Below are 27,760 nucleotides of genomic sequence, written 5' to 3' on the forward strand. Positions count from 1 at the left end.
TTTTTTTTGTCGAAAGGGCAAACTTTGGACAAAACCCCGACGCCCCAACTCTATCCATTCCCCCATTTTCCCCCTCGCCGCCGTCAGAGCAGATCCGCCGCCACCGGCGCTCCTCCGGCCGGCTGAGAGGAGCGCTCCGGCCACCAGGTAAGCACAGCCCTCTTCGTTCGGCGCACCAGCCCTCGCTTCTCCGGCATGACGGGTTCGATTCTGGTTGCTCGCGGATCTGTAGGCTTCGTCGATGGCGTCGCCGGGGCCGTCCCCCGCTCCGGCCAGCCGATCCGAGCGCCGGCGTGCGCCCGGCGCCTCCAACGCCGGCGTGCTGTCCCCGCCACGCCGCTCATCCGGCCGGCTGAGAGGCAGGCCCGCGCGCTCCGGTCACCAGGTAAGCTCCGTCCTCTTCATTCCTCGCACCAGCCCTCGTTTCTCCGGCATGACGGTTTCGATTCTGGATGCCCGCGGATTCGTAGGCTCCGTCGATGCCGCCGCTCGGCCGCTCCGGGCCGCCCGCCGCCTCCGACGACGCCGGCGTGCTGCCCCCGGACGTGCTGTTCGACGTCCTGCTGCGGCTGCCCGCCAAGGAGCTCTGCCGCCTCCGTGCCGTCTGCCGCTCCTGGCGCTCCCTCGCCTCCGACCCGCTCTTCATCAGAGAGCACGCGGCGCGCCACCGGGACCCGCTCTTCCTGGCCAATTTCCGGGACGACAAGGCGCACGTCCATGTCGTCGATCTGTCCGGCAGGGTGGTGAAGCGGATACCCAACGGGGACGGCCACGAGCTGCTCTCTACGCGCCTGGACCTGGCCTGCGTGGTGACGGTGAGGAACAGCTGCCGCGTGCTCGATCCGGCTACTGGAAGTGTTCACGTCCTGCCAGAGCCCCCGGCAGCTGTTCATTTGAATGAAGAAAATTTAGCTGTTCATTTCAATGAAGAAAATTTAATCAAGCCGTACACCTCTTTTGCATTTGGGAGGATTGGCGCTACCGGAGAGTACTGAGTACAAGGTGCTACGGATATTCAGCCGGCCCATGCACAGCCTTGCCCGTCCCACCCTTACCGGCCTTCATCAGCGAGCGGTGCTTCTGGTTCCCGTTCCAGCCATGCACAATGGAAATTTGTCGATCCAGGCAGTGCCATCGTCGTTGGTGAGGTGGTCTACTTCAAGGAGGATGCTGAATACGATGAAATGATTGGTGCTGGTGTAAACCCTGGCGTTCCTCTTGACAGCATCTATTCGTTTGACCTTGAGAGAGAGGAATGGAGGGGAATTCTGCAAGGGCCAATACATGACATCTTTCAAACCGGTGAGTATGATGATGATTTGGGTGACTACCTTTCCCTTTGGTATCAGACTACTCTAGCTGATCTGAGAGGCTCTTTAGCTCTTCTGCACTACCGTGAGTACCAGTACATCATGGACCTTTGGCTTCTAAAGACTTTGACAATGCTCTCTGGGTGAAAGAGTATAGGATTCAGATTGAACCAATTTTCCCTACTCCCGATTGCTCTGTAAAGTCATTGTTTATGTTAAGGCCCCGTTTAGTTCTCAAAAAATTTCCTATAGTACTCGTCACATCGAATTTGTATACACATGCATGGAGCATTAAATACAGTTGAAAAAAATAACTAATTACACAGTCTAATTGATTAGTACGAGATAAATTTTTTAAGCCTAATTAGTCCATAATTAGATAATATTTGTCAAGTAACAATGAAATGTGCTACAGTACCAAAATCCAAACTTTTTCGCAAACTAAACACAGCCTTAGATGACTGGAAGGATAGTCATCCATTTCATACTAACTGGACGGCTGCTCATTTATGATCCAAGAACCAACACTAAAGCACAACTGGAGATGAGACAAGTTAATGCGCTTGCGATGTACTCTGGAAATCTGCTGAGTTTACAAGCTGGTGACATGGTGTAGTGTTGTAACTTGCTGCTAGTTGCTACTCTGTGTTTCCATCTGCTAAATGAATCGAAATCTACATGGAACCTTGTAAATGTAGACAGTTCATCTGTATTTCAATCATTTTACCGTTAGCAGTTGAGCACTCACTTGTCTGGTTTGAAGTGCATTATTAAAGTTAGATCCAAATGCACTGGACACCTCTGTTTGATCTATGTTACCTTCTTTGACTGATGGTACATTATTTTTGTTTTAGTAATAATTTGCAATCAGGATTTGAATGTAATTTATTGCCTTTGGTTGGTGGCCTGCAGGCCCCTATGGTATGCTTATCTTAATGTAATTACTTTATTTAAACGTGAATTTGGACACCTAGTTTGAAGAACCTGCATGTCGAATGCGTTGGCTTGAAACATGTTTGGAGTCCGAAACCAAATTGTTGGGTGGGGAAGCCGGCACATCATCGTATCAAGAAAATCCAGGCCCATCGGGTTCCCGAGCCGACGCCCCAACCCTATCCATTCCCCTTCGCCCGGTCGGTTCTCGGTCGCGCCGCCGCCCGCCGCCCGCCGCCCTTCCTCAGCCCACCTCACCCCAGAGCTGAGCCCCTGCCCGGCGGCCACGCCGCTCATCCGGCCGGCCGAGAGGCGCGCCCGCGAGCTCCGGTCACCAGGTAAGCTCCGCCGATGGCGTCGCCGGGGCCGTCATCCGCTCCGGGCGCCGGCGAGCGGCCGCCGCCTCCAACGCCGGCGTGCTGCCCCCGGACCTGCTGTTCGACGTCCTGCTGCGGCTGCCCGCCAAGGAGCTCTGCCGCTTCCGCGCCGTCTGCCGCTCCTGGCGCTCCCTCACCTCCGACCCGCTCTTCGCCGGCGCGCACGCGGCGCGCCGCCCGCTCTTCCTGGCCAATTTCAAGCGCGACAAGGCGGGCGTCCATCTCGTGGATCTGTCCGGCAACGTGGTGAAGGTGATCCCCAACCCGGATGGCCACGACCTGCTCCCCACGCGCCTCGATCTGGCCTGCACGGCGACGGTGACCAACATCTGCCGCGTGCTCGATCCGGCTACCGGAATTGTTCGCGTCCTGCCGGAGAGCCCGGCGGCTGTTCATTTGAAGGAAGAGAATTTCCGCCATCGATACACCGATTTCGCATTTGGGAGGATTGCCACTACTGGAGAGTACAAGGTGCGGATTTTCAACTGCAAATCCATCTTTGCCAATTACGAGCACCAGCTATTTGAGGTGCTTACCATCAATGGTGCTTCCACTTCCGGTTCTGTTCATGCGTTGTGGAGGGCAAGGCGGGCTAGGCGGAGCCATGACCACTATGTTTGGGGGAGCAGTGCCATCGTTGTTGGTGAGGTGGTCTACTTCAAGTTGGATAGTATAAACCACACTCTGATTGAAGCTGGTGTCGACCCTGGCATCAATCCAGACTGCATCATTTCGTTTGACCTTGAGAGTGAGGAATGGAGGGATGTTATCCGGGGGCCAATAGGTGACATCATTTCTACAGATGAGTATGATTTGAAGGACTACTATGCCCTTTGGTTTCTTATTACTTTAGCTGATCTGAGAGGCTCTGTAGCTCTTGTGCACTACCACAAGTACCAGCTGGTCACAGACCTCTGGCTTCTGAAAGACATTGACAATGGTGTCTGGGTGAAAGAGTATAGGATTCAGATTGAACCTATTTTCCCAATTACTGAGTGGCATGTAAAGGCATTGTTTATGCTAGATGATGGAAGGATAGTCATCCATTTCCCAATAACTGGATTTCTGTTCATCTATGATCCAAGAACCAACACTTCTGCACAAGTGGAGATGAAACTTCTTGATGCGCTTGCGATGTACACTGGAAATCTGCTGACTTTACAAGTTGGTGGCATGGTGTTGTGTTATGACTTGCTGCTAGTTGCTACTCTGTTTTTCATGTGCTAAATGAATCCAAATGTACATGGAATCTTGTAAATGTAAGACACTTCATCCGTAGTTCAATCGTTCAGTTGAGCACTCACTTGTCTAGTTTGAAGGGCACTGTTCAAGTTAGATCAAATGCACTGGACAACCGTCTGATCTATGGTACCTTCTTTAACCGATGGTACATTATTTTTGTTTTAGTAATAATTAACAATCAGGATGTACATGTAATTTATTGCCTTTGGTTCGTGGCCTGCAGACCCCTATGGTATGCTTATCTTAATGCAATTACTTTATTTAAACATGTCTCAAAATGTCAGATGTATTATAAGTTGGGTAACAATATATTCTTTACATGAAAAATCAAGTTCTCTGGTACTTATGAAGTTAACTCCAGATATCAAGGTGTTGTTTGTCATCATATCTCTGATCCATCTTTTATATATATATATATATATATATATATATATATATATATATATATATATATATATATATATATATAAAAGATACGTGTCTAGAAGCTATATAATGATTTTCTGACTAAACTGCTTTTATAGTTGATACTCTGTTGCTGTATCTTGATAAGGTACCTTTAGTCAGTGCAACCCATGCATTCAGATAACAGGCAAATGGTAATTTTCTGTGAGCTCTAGTCGTGGCTAATGTGTTGTACATCCAGCATGCATGATTTAAACTCCTGAGAGGCATGTCACATGTGGACTATATCTGTCTGAAATTTACATTATATATTCTGAACTTTATTGTTCAAAGATGGTGAAATTAATTCTTCAATCTGAAGCTTAATATTGTTTTTTTTTGTGACTTGTAAGCTGAATATTGTTGGGTCACCATCAAAGCCGATTGCAGGATAGAATAAAGTGCCATCATGGTGGCAGAGAGACAAAATAATACTAAGAGGGGAACTTTGACCTATGCGCTATGCTTGGTGTGCATATATTATTGTATTTTCTTTCATATACATGTCTGAGAATATTTATACATTGGGGGTAGGACGTTCTCAAATTTTCTGAAGAACTGTCTGGTATTCGAGGTGTCGCCTCATCTCTGATCCTTGTTGTTTTCTTTATTTTTAAGATAAACAAGACGCTATACAATTGGCTGACTGTTTCCAGTTGTTACTATGTTTTACCACTTTGTTGATGTATGAGATCACACTTTTTTTTATGAAAAGTAGTGATCACACATTTGAATCCTTCCTACTTTTGCATTCGAATAACAAGCAAACTTGAGCTCCACAAGGCCGGTGGAGTGGAGTGGAGTGGGGCTACAAGGCGGGCCGAGCTTTACTATTTCCTAGTGGAATTGTGCTCCGGAAAAGCGGCGATCCGGCGCCGTTTTTTCTTTTTTATATTTTTAAAAATTAAAATTTCAAAAATATATGTCCGTTTTCAAATATTTCAAAAATATACCCCGGTCGCCCTCCCATAGGGCGACAGGCCCAATATGTAATTTTTTTTTTCAAATTTGCAACGAAGTCCCTGGAGAGAAAAAAAAAGGCGGGGGACCTGTCGCCCCCCCAACGGGCGACAGGGGCCTGTCGCCCTCCCCTCGGGCGACAGGCCCCTGTCGCCCATTGGGGGGGCGACAGCCCCCCCTTTTTTTTCTCGGACTTTTATTTTTGCAGGGACCTATTTTGAGTTATTCGAGCGTGTATTCGTCATCATCGTCGGCAAGATCTCGGCCGCTAACTCCTACCGCACGTTACTTGTCCTTCATTAAATCACGGAAAAAAATTGCAAGAACTTCCCTTATTTCACGAGCATTATGGAACCCACAAACATAATAAGTTCACATAAATAATATCTATAAAAACAAATGACAAGTAACCTACCACAATCATAAACATCGGATACAAATAAGCGGTTCACAGCTATCTCATTACAAATAAACATCATATACATCTAACCACCCCTAGGGCGTCGGACCCTCTTAGCCTTCTGCTGGGCACGGACATGTCCCTCGGAGTAGGTGAGAACATCCGGAGACCTCACCTGTCGCTCAGGACGCGCAAGGGGCTGCGGTGTCTGCTGCTGAGAGATCCCAAGTGGTGCTCCTCCTAGCTGTGAATACCCCAAGACATCGGGGTCACCTTGCGCGGCAGGCTCTTCTGGACTCAAGCTGTCGAAGTCGTCTAAGGTGAATGTCTCGTTATCTGGTCGAAAGGAGGAAGAAGAAGGTCCGGCGCCCGCATCGGGGTAGAATCCTACGCAAAAAATATGGATGTTAGCGTACGCTCGTATATTTCGTAATGACATGTAGAAACCGAAATACGAAACATAAATTAACCTGTGCACGCCGGTATCTGTGGCCCCGGTACCATCCCTGGATACGGTCCGCCAACTGGTGCTGTCCCTCTAAACATTCCAGTATGGCCGAACGCAGTAGCTGAATCGTATCCTGTATGTGATATTAGTAAATATGTAGGAACACTTGATGTAATTTTAAAGAGATATGTACGTTACCTGTACTTGGGAAGAACTGCGACGTCGGCCCGTGTATGGTCGACGGACACGGGAACGACGACGACGCCTGAGACGACCCGTGGCTGTCTTCGTACTGCACACGGCTTCCGAAGTTGTGCGTTACCTGACGCAACTGATCACGCTGCCTCGACCATGCCTCTATCTGCTCAAACTGGGTCATTGGGGATCCGGCACGTACCCTCGTCAGGTAAGTCGAGCAGTCCGTCTCCATCATGTTGCAAAGGCGAAACTGCATCAATTCAGTAAAGTTACAAACACATGAATTATCTTATGAATATGATTATATATATATGCAAATATGATCAAGAGACTCACCGCGCCAGCTAGTGCCTCCACGTGGTGCCGGGCATAGCCATCCTGAGGCCTCGCCTGGTGTGGCTGCGGGTGAGTGTCAACAAAAACCAGACGAGCCCGAGTCCGGGGTAAGTACCAGGTGAGGTAAGCCCTAAAGGAGCTATCTGTGTGTGGTCCTGTTGGATGGACCAAGTGCTCGTCTGCCTGTTCCCATTGGTCCACCCACGGCTGGATCTTGGTGAGCCAATCATCAGAGCACGGCAAGCCACTCCTTGACAACCTACAAAGTGGACCACAAAGAATCGTTAGAATCGACATGAATGTATGAGCCAAGTTCATTCATAATTACCTGTGGTCCTGGCGACTGACACGCTCCAACGCGGTGGGCACCGGAAACTCCTGGCGCTGCCCAAACTGTCTCCTGACTCTCCAGGGGCAATATGCCTCAACCGCGATGTCATAAACCAGGACGGCGGAAGTAAGCCACAGGCTCGCATTCGCGGAGCAGTGCGAAGACAGGCCTGCTGGTGCACGGGTAGCCACAGCCTCTGGGCTGTAAGGCTCCCAGACAACGTCCTCGGGCGTCAGCATGTCGAGCTCCGAAACAAACTCAGGATATGCGCGTTTAACCCGCGCATGTGCCCAGGACCTCTGCATTCCGAATAAGTAAAATTAAAAGTGCGCTAATACATCATGTAACAATGAATAACAAAATTAGGTTTGTTGCGAACATACCTGACGCCAGATCCAGATAGTTCCCATAGTGGGCCTCTCGTCCTCCTCGTCGCCGTACATGCCCCCGTGGTAAGGCTCGTGGCTGACCAAGGGGCGACCAACGGCTAGCCTCTCGTACGACCAAAGCTGTAGCAGTAGTGGGCACCCTGACAGGATAGCGTTCCCATGTGTCTTCATGCACCCATCGCAGAGTCCACGGTAAGTGGCTGCAAGTACCGCCTCACCCCAGCTGTAGGGCGGTACGTCCTCGTCCCCATCCACAATCTCCCGTGCATACGGAAGGAGAATCCTATCGACCGAGTTGCCATGAGTGTTGTTGAACATGATGTAACCAAACAACCAAAGGAGGTACGCCTCCAGCGATCTGGTCACACTGTACTCGTCGGCATCCGCAAGCCAAAAGGGCAGGCTGCATAAACAATTAAGATAAATAGTTTCAACTATCAATGGAACATGTGAATTGTAACAATTAAATTTATATTTGGAATGAATACGTACTGTAAACTGTAGGAACCAGGTCTTCGAAGGACCTACTGCTCGCGGGTGCGGGTTGATCGGACCTGCTTCATCCACGCGGTCAACCAGGGCAAAACGGGCCTCCAGCTCATCCTTCCATGAGGCCGCCACCACACGCGGACCTACAGCCTCCCCGACGATAGGGAGGCCGAGGAGGTAGGCCACGTCCTGCAGCGTAGGAGTCATCTCCCCACACGGGAGGTGGAACGTGTGTGTCTCCGGCCTCCATCTGTCAACGAGCGCCGTCAGGAGGGATCGGTCGAGCTGAATAGGCCCAACCTCGACAAGACGGCTCAGAGTCAGTAGGCCGGCCTCACGTAACCTGGAAAAAACAAAAAATGTCGAAACAAAGGAATACCGGCGAATACATAAGTCATAAACAATAATATTTCATTACATACCGGTCACACCAATCGTTGTGTATAGAGATCGCCTCGCCGGGTGGACGAGGACGTAGCACCTCTAGGGCTCGGTGCTCAACAGCTGCAAAGTAAGACCTGTGGCTCGAGTCGATCACTGGGTCTAGCAAGGAGTCCATCTCCATACCTGCATTCAAAAATATATGAGAACACATAGCTAAATATATATTTCATACAAACTAGACACATAAATACAATAATACTTCATTACATACCTGCCATATTTCATTACTACATATTACAAATAATGAAATACAATTGTGGATCATGACACCGAATGCCTTCCACGAGCAATTCTCGCCGATGCTCGTCTGAACGTAGGAGGTGCTCCATCTCTGGGATTTCCGGAAGGACCGACGTCAGCAACATCGTGAAGTGCATTCTGAGGACACTTCTTGTAGTTGTGACTCAATGATCCACATTGGCTGCAACGTTTTTGTGCCTTGCTTGCTTCCGACTCGTCCATACCATTCCGAATACGACGTGTCTGACGGCGGCCTTTGCCTTTCTTAGTGGCTGGATCAGGAATAAACATCTTATTCTCATTATCCTGAGTGAAAGGCCCCACAATTCCAATCCCGTATACCTCATGTCCCCATGTGGATACAGCTGCTTCCTTGCTGAAGTACGGTGAAACAAATAGTCCTGGCTGTAACGCAGACTCTGCACATGCCGCAATGAGATGGGAGCATGGCATATGCAATAACTTAGGCTTCATGCAGGAGCAGAATGCTTTGCCATCAACTGTAATCAAACTCTCCTGTACCACTCTATCTCTACGGATACCACGACCACTTCTATCCTTACATAGAACCTCAAATCTATGCTCCATTGTACCTGTGGATATGACGCGGTGCAGTTTTGCCTTTTCAATCTTCTCTTGCATATATTGTGTCACTCTTTTGCAAAACTGAATTTGGGGGTTGCTGATGTTTATGCTTGCAGCCGTGTAACGCTCTCTGAAATACTTCATGCACCCATACATGATGAACTCAACAATTCCCACAAGTGGAAAGGCACGACAAGAACGCATAACCATATTGAAACACTCTGCATGGTTCGTTGTCTGAATACCATACCGTATTCCGTTGGTATCATAAAGGAATGACTATTTCTCCTTAGGTGCACCTCGAATCCAGTGTGAAAATGGCTTCTCAATTGAATCCCTAGCCTCTGCAGCCTGACTCGTGCCTGCTCCTGATGCCCTTACCTTCACTAGCTCTGCAGTCAACTGATCAAGCATCTGCCATAATGCATTGAATTTTCTCTGTTGATTTTGGGTGCACAACCTCTTAAACAGGTTCTTAAGATCCTTGTTCTTGAAGTGTTCATAGAAGTTTGCACCCATATGCCTAATGCACCACCTGTTTTGGACATCAGGCCATAATGGAGGCGTTGTCGCAGTTCCACATTGCAATTTCAGTATTGATTGCAGGATACCTGCATGCCTATCACTAATAAGGCACACATCTGGACGTGCAGCAACAACATGATTCTTCACTCGTTCAAGGAACCAATACCAACTGTCTATGTTCTCATTCTCAACAAATGCAAATGCGAGCGGAACAATTTGGTTGTTACAATCTACACCGATTGCGGTGAGTATCTGACCTTTATACCTTCCAGTCAAAAATGTGCCATCAATACAGATCACCGGAAGACAAAACTGAAATGCTCTAACAGAAGCACCTATGCAAAAGAAGGCTCGTTGCATAATTCTTTGTCCCCTAGTCACGGCTGGTAAAAGGTATGTGTCATAAAAGCTTCCAGGATTTCTAGCAGCAACCTGGGATAACATACGAGGTAGGTTATCATATGATGCCTCGTATGTGCCGAACCGCATCTCGAACACCCTTTGTTTAGCCCGCCATGCCTTCAAATAACTGATGGTGTACTGGTAAGTCTGCTCAATGTGTCGAATAATCATTTTTGGCTCATAATTTAGGTTGTCCATAATAAACCCATACATTTGCTTTGCAACAAAGTCGCATGATATATTGCGATGCGAGGGAATAACTTCTGACAGCAAACAAGTGTGCTCTGTGACAATGGAACATTTCCAGTTTGACTTCCATTTTCCCTTGAATGCATGTACTCGCCATGGACATCCAGCATTCACACACTTCACCTCATATTCTTTACTGCCAGACTTCACGACTCTGAATTCTCATTTCAATGAGATTGCCCATAGTCTCACAGCATCTTTTACGGCTTCAATGTTTGGATATGTTGCACCTTGCACTACCTCATTCCCTCTGTACTCTCACTCCTGATTTCGTACATCTTCTGCGATATGACTGCCAAAACCATGCTCTTTCCACTCTTTTGGCAATGAGTACTGCTCGTCATCAGATGAGTCCTCATATTCTTCCATCTCTATTGCGGTTTGGTCTTCTGCCTCCATCTCGTCCACAATGCTATGTATCCTCTCTCCCTCATCAGCAAGGCCCTGTGGTCCCATGTTTTGGTTCTCTGTCTCTTCTGACTCATCTTGCTCAACATAATTGGTCTCTCTTCGAATACTCGGAGTTCCTTGATCTGCACAATGTTGGATTTCATTTTGTGTCTTATCCCGGATTTGAACAAGAATGGCCAGAGGCCACCCACGCTCTAGAGCTGCTTGCATGTACTTCTGCCAGTCATCAGTGCTGTGTATCATCATTAATTCCCATAATTCACTTTCTACCTCCCAATTAACAAGAGACTGGACAGTGATCACATGTGTCAACGGATCAACATGGAACCCACGCTGCAGCCACTTACATATGGAACCAAAACTCCTTTCCAGAGGTTTATCTATGCCGCTAGATGTGCGCTTAAAGGCAGAAAGATCTACTCCATTTGACCCATACATAACATTGTATTCACCATAAAATACTTGAAACTGCATTTTGCTCGACATATCTGTATATCACATAATACTTATCGAGTTATACTCTTTACTTCACTGCCTTATTCAATAATCCGTAAAAACTAAGTATGGAATTCAACTATAACGTATAAGTATTTATAACTACGTGATGACTCTCGAATTCTATACTGCATATGCCAAATTCTATTCTAAATCATAATTAATTTATAAACATGTCTCTAATAGCACTGCAATTGTAATAATAAATGCGTAGAACTAATTTTCTAAACTAATTTACTACTACGTAACTACAAACTAAAGTATCATTGAACTCCTACTTAAATGGATCTACTATAGCTCTAATTAAATTAAATTACTCATATTTAAATACGTAATACTTAAATATAACAATATTTAAACTAAATGTACTAACCTGCAGATCACAAGTGCTGAATCCGGCAGGGCTTCGCTGCTTTCCTTCTCCTCACTCCTCTCTTTTTTTCTGGATTTTTGGTGGAATTTTCGGGCTCAAATGAGGAGGGAAGGGGAGGGCTGGGGCTTTTATAAGGGGGAGACCCCGGTCGCCCGCGGGGGGGGGGGGGGGGGGGGGGGGGGGGGCGACAGGCCCCCTGCCGCGACTGTGGGCCGGGCCCAGCGGCGGTCGCCTGTGGGCCGGGTGACAGGCCCCTGTCGCCCCCCCAACGGGCGACAGGGCTTGTTTTTTTTTCTCCAGGGACTTCGTTGCAAATTTGAAATAAAAAATTACACATTGGGCCTGTCGCCCTATGGGAGGGCGACCGGGGTATATTTTTGAAATTTTTTAAAACGGACATATATTTTTGAAATTTTATTTTTTTTAAATATAAAAAAGAAAAAAGTTCCGATCCGGCAACCCTCAGGAAAGGGCCAGGTCGCCGCCGCCGCCGAGCAGATCGTGTGGCCGGGCTCCACCAACGGCCCGTATGTGGTTCAAAACGATAGCTTATGAAGATAGTAGTAAAATTATTGAGAGAGCGAATATAGATTAATAGATCAATAATGACAAGTGGCTATAAACAAGTAATCGATATCTACGTAGCACATCATGCTTATCACGACGGTCCATACAGCCACCGACGAATTAAGGTGAAACGAACATGGCACCATTTATACCATTTCGAGTGATTTTGGTGATCGAATAACAACGCAATCAATGGGACTAATATGATTGTTAAGATGATCATTCTCAGGCTTTTAGGTTCAAATAATGACAAAGAGAAAGAGAAGATAGGCGTAGCAAGGCCCGAAGGGCCGCCCCTACGGGTTTCCGCTATCCGGTTAGCGAACGGGGTCGAGGGGGAGCCGCCCCTCGCGGGTCTCAGGGCAGCGCCCTGAAAGCTCTTCGGTCAGTAGCACCGGAAGAACCGACGCATGAGCATCGGTGCATCCGATGGTTGTCGGAAGAACCGACGTTATGGTATTTTGGTGCAGAAGGGAATCGAAGCCGAGTCAGCTTATAGGCACCGGATGAACCGATGGTTCAAAAAGGGGCATCGGTGCATTGGGCATACTGTGTTCCAGAGACGATGCAAGTCGCGCAAAAGCCAAGTCTTCAGCACCGGTTGAACCGGTGAAGCATCGGTGCATACCATCGGTGTAATGACGTCAGCAGAAGAGTTAAGTGCTGTGAGTGACCGGTTTAACTGACGGCTAAGCATCGGTTTAACCGGTAGTCAATGTGTCAGCTGTCAGGAGTTCAACGGCTACTTCGGGTTATGAGTGACCGGATGAACTGACGCTACCCCAGCTAGAGGCATCGGTTCATCCGATGATACGCAGATTTTCTGCTGACCGTTGGAGCAACGGCTATAAGACTTGGTGGCCTATATATACGCCTCACCCCGGCCATTTGAAGCTTGCTGGAGTTGCTAGACTTCCCACACATACTCAAGAACATCTCCAAGCCATACAAGAGCATCAAGATCATATCCTTAGCCCTTAGCACACTTTGAGAGTGTTGTGTAAAGGATTAGCTCTTAGTGAGTGAGATTGCAAGGCTTCGAGCATTTGTGCTGTGGTTCATTAGCGAACCAAAACAAAAGCTTGGTGCTAAACTTGTGTGCCTTTACTTTCATAGAATAGTTCCTTGATAGGAAAGGCTATAGGTTGCTAAACTCTTTTGGGATAGGGGTTTCACACTAGAACAACCTAGTTGCACATCTAGATAGCATATTTTAGTTTAAGTTTTGTGCAAACTAGTTGGAGCCATAGGTCAAAGTTTTTATTAGTGCCTAATTCACCCCCTCCCCCTCTTAGGCTAGAGCACCCGATCCTTTCATAAGGTTTCTGTTTGGCAAAGGTTTTATTTTCTCCAAAAAACAACTCCGTCTCCGATCCTATGGTGGAGTGGCTTTTGTGATGAAGCTAAAATATTTAAAAAAACGATTGGCAAAATAACTTCTCCAGTTGCACCAATAAGTTAAATATCCATAATACCCTTATTTTTTGTATTTTTATTTTTCATTCTATTTCTTTTCCTTCTTATTTTTTGACTCCCCTACGCTTTCCTCCTTATCCTCTTCTTCTTCCCCGCACCACCCTCATCCCGTGCCTCCTACCCTCCCCACTTTCGCCTTGGGCTCGCACGCCACCCCCCGTCGGCTCGCCAACCCCACCTCAGGCATGCGCCTCATGCTTGCGCCAGCGGCCGCCGCGGGATTGCGCCACCGCCTCCGCCTTAGGCAACCCGATGACGGCTCCCTCGCCTCGAGTTTGCACCGACAACCACCTTTGTGAAAGCCTCCTGTCGCGGCCTTCCGCTCACGCCACCTAGAGGTTAAAAAGGTAAGTGTGTGGGAGGAGAGGGGGCATCGCGGGGAGCTAGTTTTTAGGCTCCTCCTCTACCAAATGGCTCATCCGCCTGAGCTGTTTGGATCCACCATATTTGGTGGGGCTTGAGTGGGAGCTGCAGAAGGTGCCAAAGTTGGAGCCCTCCCAAAGAGGACCTAAGATATCGCTAAGATTACCATGGTGCACTCCATCCTCAATAAATGTAAAATTTTGTAGCAATCAATGGTGCACTCCATCCTACGGCTAGCGAAAACGTGTCCCAAGGTGTGCGAGGCAGGACGCGAGTGTCGCGAAGCTCGGTGAGTGGCGCGGCAGAACATACATGCAGCGCCGAGGCGATTCGCGTGCGCGCACCCATTCAGGTCGAGGCCGACAGGGACAGGACGGGGATATGCACTTGGCGGCGCGATGTGTGCGTGTGCCTCGGCGTGTCACGAGCACGAGCTCAGCTTGGCAGTGCGGGTGGCTGGACTAGCTCACTGACTCAGGTGTAGGGGAGGGTAGCATGCTTAGTGGTGAGGTGAAGCAGGGCATGGACATCAGCGATGACATCTCTTCCTCCTCCTCCTCCTCCTCCCCTTCCTGGTGTCGGCTCAGCGTCGTTTTCTCCTCCTCGGGTAATGGCGCGGCGCGGCGTGGGTGAATGGGGAAAACCCCAACTACTGTCTAAGTGTAGGAAATATGCCCTAGAGGCAATCATAGAGATGATCATATTTCTTTGCATTCATGATTAATAAAGTGTTCATTGAATATCCATGAAAGGCGACTTGTATTGATTAATGATTATGTGAATTGTTTGTGAAACTCTTTACTTGTATGGATATTCTAAAGATGTTTCTAGTCGGAGTTCATGCATGGACACACATGAATATTAGACTAGCACATGTATTGGTTGATGACTATGTTTCACAGGTCATGGACATGGAGATGTCAAACTAATAGTGTGAACTCATGTAGGACATGAGTCCGAACTGACTCAACACAAGAGATGGTGATTTCTCATTACACAATATGTATGTTGTGTCCTTAGACCTAAGATTGTCACATGTACTCAAGATGTGAATTGACTTACTTAGAAGCCATCAAACGCTACTCCGTAACTGGGTAGTTATAAAGGTGGTTTTCGGGTTTGTCAAGAAGCATGCTGTGAGACATGGACAGTCAAGATGGGATTTGCCCCTCTCTACCTGAGAGAGATATCTCTGGGCCCCTCGAGTGATTCAGATCAAGAAGTGCATGGCCATGCGAAGATTAAGAGTTAACCAAGGATCTGAATCATGGCATCGAGAAAGAGAGGTCAGCTTAGAACAAGACCAAATATCGTGAGGCAAAAGGAACAATATGTATATGACATTGTGACGGCTCGTCTGATATGATCTTTGCGTGCGTATAGGAGTTGACATGTCTTGCTAGAGGCCGCTGTCTACTATTGGGCCGTGTAAGAGTACTCGGGCCATGTCTATTCGCATGTGAGCCTATAGGGTCACACACTTAAGGAAAAGAAGCCTGATAAGGATGAGATCCAAGTTAGACTGGACTTTGGTGCACTAATGGGCCTCGTCAGGCCCAAAAGGGGCTCGGCCCAATGGGAGGGGCGCCCCTAGGGCCTATAAAAGCAAGGGGGGCAAGGGGTCTAACCCTAGCCCCTCTCCTTGGTTGCCGCCCCCTCTTGCTTGCCGCCCCTCCTGCGTGCCGAAGTTCTAGGTCGCTCTCGCGGATCTAGTAGTCCGGAGCGCGACGCTTCTTCCCGTACATGTGGATACCTTGGAGGTGCCGCATCTGCTGCACAAGGACGAGCCGCACGTGAGGAGGTTCTCGTAACTGCACTGCCGGCTTCCATCTGCACTATACCACTGACGCGCTACAAAAGTTCCGCACCCGCACGTCTAGTAATAATCCCGTGACCTATAATAGCAGTAGTTCCTGGGTATGGGTAGAAAATTTTGTTTTTCGGTGCCCGTTTCCCTACACTAAGGGGCCAGGGATGCGGCGACAGCTAGGTGGTTTTATAGGTGCGGTGGCTCAACTCCATCCGGCCGTCCTTGGTGGTTTGCGAAGCTTCCTCAGCCAGGAGAGGGACGTGATGTGCATCCAACGGTGCTGACCGACTGCGCAGGTGAATGCCAATTCCGCGTGATGAGTTGATGACCATTGCCGCGAGCTTGGCGGGCCTGGCAGCGAGCGGCGAGTCGCATGGTACAACACCCGTCTTCTTTCTCGGCGGGATTCATGGCGCTGTATCAGCTACATGCCTGGCTGGGCAGCACGCAATGATGGATGGAACAGGGTCTTAGTGATCCTCGTTAGCTGGGATGGCGATGTGGCGCGCGATGGGACGGTGCGCAGGTGCGGGGCGCGGGTGAGAGGGGAGGCGGGGATAGCTGCTCGGCTGGAGGAAGGGGAAGAATAGGACCCGATGGCAGGTCCACAAGTCAGTGACTTGAGGTAACGACATCCGGTGGGGTCCATGGGTTAGCGGCTGCAGGCGGACAGTGCGCGGATGCGATAGAGCAGTGGCAACGTCAGTTCGGCTAACAAGCGAGGCCCGCCTATCGGTGCTGAGGCACGCAGCCGGTGTGGCGTCTGGGCTGAATGGCCACGGCCGGCCCAGGTTGGGCCAGCCGGATTCGGGCCAAGGCTGGGGAAGGGTTAGTTTTTTGTTTAAACTTTATTTGAATTAATTTGTAAAATATTTGACCAAATTTGATATAGTTCAAATGTGGTCCAAGAAATTGAAAATCCTAGAACACTAACAACTTCCAAGTAAATCCAAAAAGGCAACTAAGCAACTGGTTTTGGCAATCGAGGTTTATTTTTCAAACAAAAAATGGGTTTGCCAATTAATATTTCTTTCAACTTAGGTAACTATAGAGTTTGCGTAAAAAGTTCCAAAATTTTGAAAAATCGGCATTTTCAATATAGGCAAAAAAAATTAAAAAAAGTCATCATTTTCAATATAGGTAAAAATATGGGATGTTACAGCTATGGCATACGCAAATAGCGTTAGCTAATTCGCCTTCTACGTCGTATAAGATGGTGAGCTAATATCTTATGTCAGTATTTTCTACTTCTTCTTTGAGAAAACAATTTTCTTTCATAATGATGTAATAGATCAATCATCCTTTGTTTGATTTTGTCTGCTTTTACATTCGTTTCGCTAAAATTTTATAAGGAATAGCAATGATGGATTATTGTAAAATATATATGAGTTGTTTGACGTAATTTTTCTTCAATGGTATTGATGGAATGATTTGAAATGTGTATATGAGTATTTTGAGTTGATTTTACAAAATGTCAGTGTGTAGGTTGGGGTATTTGAGCTATTTTTTCTTAATGATAGTGGTGGGCGATTTTTCAAAATAGGAGATATTTTGTTTAAATTTTACATGATGACGGTGGTTGATAATTTTATTTCTTTTCTTTAATTAGTGTGGGAATTTCTATATCCTAAGAGTGGTATTTTTTCATTATTGTATTAAATCAATCCTCCTTTGTTTTAGATTTTTTTTGTCTTTGTGGCTTAAAATACATGAGTTGTCTGGTTTAATCTTCTTTCAAAGGCAGTGATGGGTTAGTTTTAAAAGGTAGTACTTTTTGATAATTTTTCATAATGATAATGGTTATCTAATAAAGGGGTAGGATATCTTTAGCTAATATTTCATGGGCAATTTTAAAATGATATGGGGTTATTTAAATTATTATCAGTATCCAAGTTTAAATTATCTTCCTGTATCACTTTGATTGGGAGCTCCCGAGCGGATTGGGGCCGGGCCAAGTAGACATGACGGAGGAGATGGGAATTATTGCACGAAGGAAGCATGATCTTTACCTGCATTACTTGTTCATGTGCCTGCATGCCCCAGCAAGCATTAATTAACACACTAGCTAGCATGGGTACCTGATGTACTAATACTTATAGAGTGTGAGTCCGGGTACAATAGTTTACATGCATGCAATAATTGATTTGTACACCGAACTGGTTCTATGCTCATCATATATATAAACGTATATATAAATATTTAGCACATATAAGCAGTTTTTAAAATATATAGCTTTCATTAATTAGAACTTTACTCTATACATAGCATATTAGGTAAATATACGTCTTTCTCTCTGTAGCCGGCCACAGAATAACTAATTCTGTGACCAGATCAAGCCCAGCGAACCAACCGCGCCCACTCAACCTTCTCACACAGTCCCACCCTGGCTCGGCTTGTTAGCCAAACCACATGAGATTTCTATTGGCTCGGTTCCGGGTGACACGCCAAAGCCCGGAATTGCTCCTGTTTCCTCGTTGACCATCACAAATCCAAAGCCCAAACTTGATTGTGGTTCATTCGCCGCAGACGACGATACCGTTCCGGCCACATTCTTTTTGCGACCGTCCCGGCCATATTCGCAGCTTCAAATCCACTCGCATCCTCATCCCTGGCCATCCGATTGAGCACCTTTCACTATATATGCAATGGTACCACCTCCTCAAGTGGCGACCTAACGCTATCGCCAGCAGCCACGGAGAGAACCTGATCGACTAGATCTACGCACGGGAGACCAGGTCGTGCTGTCCCCGCAGATTAGGCTATCAAGCGGTTCTAGTAATAAGGCTAATTAATCTATCTGCAACCATTTCCTATTTGACAGAGCTGTCTAAAACCATATTCTTCTAGTGCCACTTGAATTCACTGCCGTAAAACCATATTATTTCACCATACTAGTATTTACTAATGTAACTCTAACTTAATCTATCACAAAATTATTTACATATTGCTTAAATAATAGTGAAATAATAGTATGTATGTTGGAAATGTATATGTATAGTAGTATGGTGAAATATACACTCACAAAAGTCACTATTGGCAGCTTACTGGTTCATATAATATTTATACTAAAATATTAGTTTCTCCAGTCAGAAATATAAGTTAACAATGCTAGTATTTCGTATCTTTCCCTTTCCATTTTTATAGATAGGACAGCAGCGACGTTATTCACTGTTTTTGAGCAATACCAGTACTCAATATAATTGAAGTTTGCTGCTGCCTTCAAAATTATTTCAAGCCATATGAGTATGAAAATGGCATCCAGAAGCGCTCAGGAAGGTGTGGGCATAGCTCGATGGTGCTGCAACAGCAGGTGATTTGAGGATGGCGATTGGTGGAGGTGGCCGAGGATGGAGGTGCCGGCGGAGAGAGGGATGGGGGGCGACGATGGAGGGAGGGATGTGGGCGAGAGATTGTTTTGGCACTGCGGGAAATGGCGAAGGGGTGTCTTTGGGATGAAAGGGGTGAGCTTGGCGCTTGTAATTTGGCCTGAGGTGTGTCAAACAATTTTTTTGTGAAAAAATAGAGGGAAAGGTCTCGTGTAGTGTGATTTTCAAGCAAATTTATGAAATGGCTATCAATTATCCTTCTTTTGTAGCTTTCTAGATAAAAAAAAGAATTATATTGTTTTGCATGCTGAATTTCTAAAATGACATTTTTTTAATTATTTATAACTCATAAACACATAATTCGTCCTAAAACAAATTCATATAATGTACTGAATGTATGAACAAATATAATCCATATGATCCCCTGGCATATCATCCATAAGGTAATGTTATGGTTATGGTCAAATCCATGGTATAACAAGTTAGGATCCCAATATATAGGGTGAATTTCGTATGGTGAAGTCAATAGTAGTACATCAAATTAGGGTTTGGATCTGGCTAAAATATGCCCATTATTTTTCTAGACCAAATATGGCCCAACAGTCATTGTGCAATCTTTTTGGGGTTGGCTCAGTTTTTTTTTTCGAGCGGGTCTGGTCAGATTTGTTGATTTGTGCAACAACCCATGATCAGGACTATGGGGAAGTTGTCAAGGGCTGTCAATTATGCGCTTTGAAATTTCTAGAATGCCTTTTATAATAAATTATAACTCATGAAACATACAAATGTTTTCATTATATTAGAAGTGGAATGGAATGGAAAGGTCGTCGTTCTTACTGTACTGTCGTGCTTGGGTTCTGTAGCTGAAAGCAACAGTCATACTGAATAGTTTCACTGGCTCATTTCCACTAAAAAAAAGTTTCACTGGCTCATTTGCCCCTGCTCTTCTTGCAAGTTTTTTTTTTTCTTGGGCAGTTCAGGCACTATGAATGGGACAGTTGGAGAAATACAAACTGATGGCCGGATGGCCTGATAGTACAGTATTAAGCATCCAAACACAGGTATAAAATTTCATAGCACTGCGGAGTTCAGATTGAAACCAAATGTTTTTACTAGGATCAGATAGAATAATGACCATATGACTACCAATCCAAATACAGACATAGTTCCATCTGAAATAAAAATTTTCCAACACTGTAGGGTTCAAACATATGCCCATGACCCGATAAGGTCAGGGCTGCGTGATGGGCCAGCCCAAATTTGTGGACTGATTCAGGAATTCCGCCAAGTTAGGAGCTAAAATTTGAAGTCAATTATATGCTCATTACATTTGAGAGAAATAAATACCTTACGAACCCAAGCTGTGTATCATGCATTCTCCTGTTGCAAACTATGGAGGGATGCGTCATCGTAAAATTATGGAGAGCATAAAATAAACGCCATGTAATTGCCTGCTGAGGATATGAATGCAAAACAGCCATTGCGTCAGACTTAGCACAACAAATGGAGACTAGGAAGAAGGGAATAAATATATTCGTATTAGTGTATTTTTGTAGAGTGATCCATATTACTACTGCATAATGTAATATGGATTGTAATAATCACACTGTTCGGCTGGCAGTGGCTAGTGGCTGATGCTGATTTGTTATGAGAGAAAAGTACTGTTGGCTAACTTGTGCTGGTGGCTGGTGCTGGTTTGGTGTAAGAGAAAAATACTATTGGCTGGTTGCAACATAACAGAGTGAATATATATAGGACGCGAAAATACCGCATGCCCCTGCGGTCGTCAGGCTTATCGCGACCGCAGGAGGCTACTGACTCGCGTGGAGATTCGGGAAAGGAGTGGACCCGCATGGTACCTGATGTGTCCGGTGCGGCAGGAGGTTGGAAGGGTAAAAATGAAAATGTACCATACCCTCTTTCTTCTTAGTCTACCTCTCCCCAGACCTTTCTCTTCTAATCCCGTCGGTCCCAACCCAAATCCCAAATCCCCTCCGTCCCCGCCGCCACCGGCCTCGACCTCCGCCCGCGGCCAGTGGCGACGAACGACCTTGCCGCTGCGCCGCCCCGCCCGCATCCCGCTGCAGCACCCCTCCCTCCTCCCCCTCAACTGCGACAGGGGGCTAACCGACGCGTCGAGGTGGGGGAAGCAGGGCGACAAGGTTGCGACGGCGGTGGCTGCGGAGAAGAAACAGAGGAGGAGGACGAGGAGGAGTGCGATGCTGGTGAATTGGAGCTTTTCCGCATCAAGTCCGCACCGGGAGCTCACCGCCATCCCAGTCCGCCCACTCCTCCCTGCTGACCTATCCGCAGCCTTCTCCTTCCCCACGGCTGACTGCTCCCCAGCCCCGCCGCAGCTGCCACAGCCATGTTGGCACTCCCCTCTGCGCCGACGACGAGTTCCCAGGCAGCAGTGTAGTAGCTCGTGGTCCTGGCGGCGGGGGGGGGGGGGGACGGGAGCTCTCCGCCGTCCCGCTCCTCCCCGCCGACCTGGCCGCAGCCTTCTCCCCAGCAGAGAGGACGAGGCAGCGATTGCACGGGAGGATGAAGAAAGCGAGGAAGGGGAAAGGCGGAGGAGGAGGTACCGGCAATAATTGACGAGGGGTCCCATGGGGTACCAAACACTCTGTTCCCAAAATGCCCACGTACGAAGCGTCCCATGTCAGCTACCACTCCACGCCCAGCACAGGCCCACAGAACCACATCCAACGGACGTGATAAGCCCTGTGACCGCAGGTGCATGTGGTTTTGTATTTTCGATATATATATAGTCAATATTAGTGTATGTTGCAGGTCATGGTTGGTGCATTTTAGAACAGTGCCACATATGATACGCGCCGGGGGGGTGGGGGTATTCACAGGTTGACCTAGCATTTTAAGAGGAGGGCTATCAAAGTATCACTTACTCTATTAGTGCTTTTGTTGCTGGAACCAGTTAATTTAATAGCTCCAAATAAACCTGGAAGCAGTCAGAGTTTGTTCATGATGTATATACTGTCCAAGTGATTCATGAATCACTACTACCGAATACATCATCGCAAACGCCCCATCACCGCCGGTTTGTTTCGAACCGGCGGTGATAGTCTATTACCGCCGGTTCCAAATGGACCCGGCGGTGATGCTAACATATCACCGCCCGTTCGTATTACGAACCGGCGGTGATGCTCTCGAGAGCATCACCGCCGGGTCGTATTACGAACCGGCGGTGATATATTAACATCACCGCCGGGTTGTAATATGACCCGACGGTTATGTGTTCTCCACGTATTTTTTTTCATTCTCACCTCCCTCCCTCGTGGCGCCGCCCTCCTCCCCATTCCCCTTCCTCCTCCCGCGCCCTCCCATGGCGGCGGCGCCGGCCCTCCGCCCCGTCCTCGTCCCGCGCCCTCCCATGGCAGCGGCGGCTGGCCCTCCGCCTAATCCTCCCTCCTCCCACGCCCTCCCATGGCGGCAGCGCCCGGCCCTCCACCCCCTCCTCCTCCCTCCACCCGCCCCCTCCCGGACCTCGCGCCGCCGCACGGCTGGCATTGGGCGAGGCCGCTGCGGTCAGCATGGCCGTTGCGCACATCGACCTAGGTGTAGTTCACCTACGACGCCCTGTCGGGCCGTGCTCCAGGATGCCGCTCCCTTCTCGCTGGCCGGAGGCCTCTCCGACCTGACCCGCTACCTCTGCGCTATTCCCTCCTTGCCTGAACCCGCTTCCATCGGCAAAGGGATTCCAGCAGTACAAGATTTAGTCATTCTCCCACTTCAATTCAAGGTATTTTTCTGAATGTTTCTCCCTCTTCAATCTCTCTGAACCTTCACTTCAGTAGGTATAGATTTGGGCTGTCGCTCGTCGCATATGGGCAATGAATCGCATATGAGCAAGGCTTTGTTACAACGTAACTGAATTTAGCATTGAACTTTTAGGCAATGAATCGCATATGGGCAATGAATCTGCTGGTATCGAAAGAATGATATCAATTGTTTAATGTTGCGAGTAGCTCATAGTGATCTATTAGATTATCAGTTTTTTAACACCTTTCACATGGTCAGTTAAGGGTTTTGAAGGCTCAATGCGTGCCTCATTCGAATTTCTTTTTTTCAAGAGCACAGAAGGGCTCTTGAGCCAAGTGAACTTTTAGGAGTCAATATTTCTCCAGCGCAGGTAATCCCACAATCACTGGTATTTCCAGTGAGTATAGTCACTTGCCTTTCCTTGACTGATTCTTGAATTATTGACTATGTCCTTTCAAATTCGTGGGTATGGCATTGGCAGTGGTTGCAGAAGATAGGCAGATAATTGATGTCTTGGAGGAGCTATTTGCCGAACAGGTATGATTCTTGAAACTGGTAGTTTCATATTCAATTGCTCTTCACTGAACTAGAAATTTACCTTTGAAAATTATGGTTCTGCATTCAATCAGATACCCATATACATTTTGATTCCCTAACATATATATGCCAGTAGTGTTAGAGCACTATATCGTTAATTTGAGGAGAGAACGGTAATGATTGAAGAACTTCTTTTTTTCAAAAATTGTGGTGATACCTTACCATTGTTGTTATAAAGGAAAGCATGGCGATTATTCTTATAAAAAACTATGCATGGTTGTGCACTGTTGTTTGCTAACAATAGACTCATTTGTTACGACTAAGGGCGCAGTAGGAAAAGCTGTGGAAATTTCTCTTGGAAACTCCAAACCATCATGCATTTTCGAACAAAACTAGAAGCCTATAACCCTATAACGTCATCCATTTCTAAATGGAGGAAGTATAATTTTTTTTGGTTGTTTGGAAATATGATTCCTCGCATGTTTTTTGGTTCTTTTCACTATGTATATACCTGAAACGACTTTCTTGTTCATTTATGTGACAACTTATGTTTGTTTATTTTTTGAAAATGTGCAGTTGCATGAAATCGAGGGTGCGGAGACTGGATGCAGCTAGCTTAGATTGAGATAAAAGGAAGTATTGTGATCAGGTATTAAGCAGTGGCAATTGCAACTATAATGAAACCAGCATTCAGTCTGTCCATAAGATAGAAAGGGCACGCATAGAGAGAGTATTCCACTTCATATTTTCTTTGTGATACTTAGCACTGACAGCAAGTACTGCTCTTTAATGTTTAGCACTGTTATCTACATAGAACTTTATCAGTATGGTTTATGCCGATTTCAGCAATTACTAAGTGAGATCAAGTAGGTTCGTTTACAACTCTGCCTATGAGGCCTCTATATGTGTGAGCAGACCAGTTTCTGGTACAGAGCTAGAAGGCACGAGGGATAGCGATGCTCATCTACTATATATGTTGTACAAATGATGCAATATTATTATATGAAAATATTTTTTTTGATGGGAAAAAGGTCTTCACCGCCGGTTCGTGTCTTCAACCGGCGGTGTTGATGTCTCCATCACCAACGGTTCCAGATACGAACCGGCGGTGATGGGTGCACATCACCAACGGTTCTGGAACCGGCGGTGATGGCCCCGCTATCACCGACTTAAATCCAATGGTACCCAAAATCGTTGGTGATGTACTTTTAGAACCGGCGGTGATAGGGGTGGCTGTAGTAGTGAATAGAAAGGTCGACGTCTAGAGCACCACTTTTGACAAGAAGGCTCGACGACAATCCATGATTGTGAAAGGTTGCCTGAATCAACAAAACCATCATACACATACACGTTACAGTTACTGTTGCCATGGTCAAGCTCAGTGCTGTTTGCAGGACTTCATCTGCACCATTCTTCTCGGGCCGACCTGACTTCATCTGGATTCTGGAGCATATATATATATATTCAATCGGTTTACAGGACTTCTTACACATAACATGCTGGGGACTTCGATCAAGGCCCTTAGACGACCATCTGAAGTTCACCGTGTAGCTACTAGTGAATGTCTGGAACCTGCTAACATAAATTGTTCTACGCATTGCAGTCTACATCAACCATCATATATCTGAGCACAATGTTTTTTGACAATAATCTCCAATGTAAATTAAACAATGACACTCTCTATGTCACTTCTCACCACAAGATATGTTTACATTTCATCCTTGTGGCTTCAGCATTCTGTGTGCCTGCAAGGATCTCTCGTCCTCAACTTCTCATACATGATACATCCATCTTAGTCTAAACAAACATTTTGTATCGAGCAAACCAAAATAATACCAATTTGGTGGAAGAAAGTTACCTAAAGCAAGATGATATATGTCACGCGTTTTACTGAGCAAACCAAAAATAATGCCAAGTCACTCTTAAGATACATGCCGAATTAAAGAGAGATTTATGTCAGCTTGGCACACACAGAACTAATTCAATCACAAGAACATTGAGGCACCAGATCATGGTTTCACTAATCATATGTTACCAGGAAAATCAAACAAACAAAGTAAATATCTGAAAATGGCATCAAGATGCATCCAGCAGTCTACAACTTAATAAGTGCAGATTATTACAACATGAAGAGATAAAACTTGCATTGATAGGTAATACCCTTGCATGCTTATAACATTTGCAACAACCATACAGCATGCTGCATGCAGCTCCAAAAGAAAGCTACTACTGTAAACTCAACAGGCTTCCTGTGTAGATACCAAGAGAATCAAGAGGCCTCGCCGTCTCCATTACTGGCGCAAAATAGCTGCTCCGTGGATCCCCTATAACCAGATGCCCTGCCCGCGCGTCATAGATGACTAACCTCCCATCATCCAAAACCAATACCGTTTTCAGATAGTTCAAAAAAGTATTTGCAGCCGTGACAACCAACTGATGCTGAATCTGAATGGTATACTCTTTCTCCCAGAGCCCATTCTCAAAGTCGTTGAGAAACCACAGCTCCATCACAAATGTCAGCTGCTGGAGGCGCTTGTATACTAGAACCAAAGACCCTTTCAGCTCAGCTAGATCAAGCCGATAATTGTCGGAAAGCACACCCTCCCCAGAAGCAATAATCTCGCCACCCACAGGCCCTGTCAGGCCTCTCCTCCATTCTTCTCTCTCAAGGTCAAATGACATGATGTAATCCGGACGAGCGCGAGCATCAGTATGGGAGACATGAAGATACGATCTGCTGATCAAGAAGTAGATCACCGCATCGACTAAGACACCAGTGAACGCCTGGATGAAGAAGCTAGGCTTAGGCATTGCTCTCCAGCATGACTGAGACTGACCAGTGTTGCTGCTCCTGCTGACGGTGAGTACCTCGAAGACCTGCTCGAGGCGGTTGAACATCCGGAAGACCTTGTACTCCCCTGTGGCGGCGACCAGACCGAGAGCGAAGAAGGTGTAAGGAGTGGCCAGGTTCACCCGATGCCTGTGCTCCGGCGCCGGGCCCTGCGGCAGGATCTGGACGGCGCCAGTGGCCGGATTGAGCACCCGGCACCTGTTCCAGTCGGTGGCGAGGCAGGCCAGGTCCAGGCGCGCGCACAGCACGTGGAGGCCAGCGTCCGCGGCGCCGGTGATCCGCTTGAGGACGTTGCCGGCGAGGTCGAGGACGTAGACGCCCGTCGGGTCGTCGCGGAACTTGGCCACGAGGAGCGGGCCCCGGTGCGCGGCGGCGTGGGCGCGGACGAAGAGCGGGTCGGAGGTGAGGGCGCGCCACGAGCGGCAGACGGCGCGGAGGCGGCAGAGGTCCCTCGCCGGGAGGCGCACCAGGGTGTGGAACAGCGCGTCCGGGGGGAGCCTGTCGGCGCTGGCGGCGGCGCGCGCTCGCATCGCCCGGGTTGTCGGCGCCATCGCCGGCCGGAATCAGGGTACACAGCTACTGCATCTGACGGCACAAGCAAGCAAACGGTTCCATGGGATCGATCCAACAAATCAGCAGAGTGCACGGATCGGAGATGGATGCTGAATCGAAGCTACACTACAGCGCGCTGGAGGAAGGCGAGCTTACCTGCAGGTCCGGTCGTCAGTGGTCGCCGTGCTCCGATCCGTCGATTGTTCAGGCGGCGGCGGGCGGCGCAGTGGTCGCGAAAGGAGTGAAACGGCCGATGGAGATTTAGAGAGTGGCCGCCGGCCGGTGGGAGAGATGGGGAATTATATATTGCCGTTGGGCTTGGCTTTCTCACTAGCTAGCTAGGGTTTGTAGGAAAAAGACAGGCCCAGCAATTATTAGCAATCAACCCCTTTACTTTCACTCAATTTGCAGTACTGCTATTCTATGGTCGTCTAAAAAAATCTCCCAATGCTAGCTCTGATTGCCAACGAGGCGAGCGTCCCTTTAGGAGAGAGGCCTCCTCCTCGGGGCCTGAGTGCGGGACGGAGCTCGCGGCCGGCGTGTGCGAGGTAGAGCTCGAGCGGCCTGTTAGCGTGTCAATGTAAACCATTCATGAGACTTTTGTGTAAAGGGTCCAAGTCAGTAGAGATAAGCCAATAGTTGTTAAGATTTGTTGTTATAGATAGATGCTATGTAAAAGTTTAAATCTTGTAGATAGAATCAGGCTTATCTTAACAGACTTGGATCCATTCTTGTAAGCCACGGCAGAGGCTGTTTCTGCCCAATATAAACGCGCAGGCGCGGCCCTACGGGGTGGTAACGCTTCCCAAAACTTCACATGGTAATCAGAGCCATCATCTAAACCAATCTCATCCAATCTCCAACCTCCTGCCATGTCGAGCTCCGCCGGTGCCGCGCTCCCATCCACTTTTGGCCAT

General features: G+C 47.4%; 3 protein-coding genes and 1 long non-coding RNA gene across 4 annotated transcripts; 3 read left to right on the forward strand and 1 right to left on the reverse strand.

Moving 5' to 3' along the window:
• Positions 1 to 1,571, forward strand: LOC120666041 (F-box/LRR-repeat/kelch-repeat protein At2g27520-like). Its single transcript, XM_039945828.1, has 3 exons — positions 1 to 147; positions 233 to 385; positions 471 to 1,571. Exons 2-3 carry the CDS (start codon positions 242 to 244, stop codon positions 993 to 995), a joined length of 669 nt encoding a protein of 222 aa, XP_039801762.1. The 5' UTR covers positions 1 to 147; positions 233 to 241; the 3' UTR covers positions 996 to 1,571.
• Positions 1,099 to 3,847, forward strand: LOC120695062 (F-box protein At2g40910-like). Its single transcript, XM_039978382.1, has 2 exons — positions 1,099 to 1,143; positions 2,582 to 3,847. The coding sequence occupies exons 1-2, from the start codon at positions 1,099 to 1,101 to the stop codon at positions 3,845 to 3,847; spliced, it is 1,311 nt and encodes a 436-aa protein (XP_039834316.1).
• A 19,490-nt stretch (positions 3,848 to 23,337) lies between these two features.
• LOC120695900 lies at positions 23,338 to 24,461 on the forward strand. The gene is made up of 2 exons (XR_005683939.1): positions 23,338 to 23,440; positions 24,017 to 24,461. It is a non-coding gene; the product is annotated as an uncharacterized LOC120695900 (long non-coding RNA).
• Positions 24,462 to 25,666: 1,205 nt separating this feature from the next.
• LOC120695063 (F-box/LRR-repeat protein At2g43260-like) lies at positions 25,667 to 26,842 on the reverse strand. The gene has a single exon (XM_039978383.1). The coding sequence runs from the start codon at positions 26,840 to 26,842 to the stop codon at positions 25,667 to 25,669; it is 1,176 nt and encodes a 391-aa protein (XP_039834317.1).
• Between the last annotated feature and the right edge of the window lie 918 nt (positions 26,843 to 27,760).

The sequence above is a fragment of the Panicum virgatum genome, chromosome 2K (assembly GCF_016808335.1).
Source record: "Panicum virgatum strain AP13 chromosome 2K, P.virgatum_v5, whole genome shotgun sequence".
In the NCBI taxonomy this organism is placed as follows: Eukaryota; Viridiplantae; Streptophyta; class Magnoliopsida; order Poales; family Poaceae; genus Panicum; species Panicum virgatum.

Excerpts from the sequence above, each read along its gene's own strand:
- LOC120666041 (XM_039945828.1), top strand. The coding sequence starts at position 242 with ATGGCGTCGCCGGGGCCGTCCCCCGCTCCGGCCAGCCGATCCGAGCGC. Across the intron at positions 386-470 it reads CCGCGCGCTCCGGTCACCAG|GCTCCGTCGATGCCGCCGCT; the intron begins GTAAGCTCCGTC and ends GCGGATTCGTAG.
- LOC120695062 (XM_039978382.1), top strand. The coding sequence starts at position 1,099 with ATGCACAATGGAAATTTGTCGATCCAGGCAGTGCCATCGTCGTTG. Across the intron at positions 1,144-2,581 it reads AGGCAGTGCCATCGTCGTTG|GTAAGCTCCGCCGATGGCGT; the intron begins GTGAGGTGGTCT and ends TCCGGTCACCAG.
- LOC120695063 (XM_039978383.1), bottom strand. The coding sequence starts at position 26,842 with ATGGCGCCGACAACCCGGGCGATGCGAGCGCGCGCCGCCGCCAGCGCC.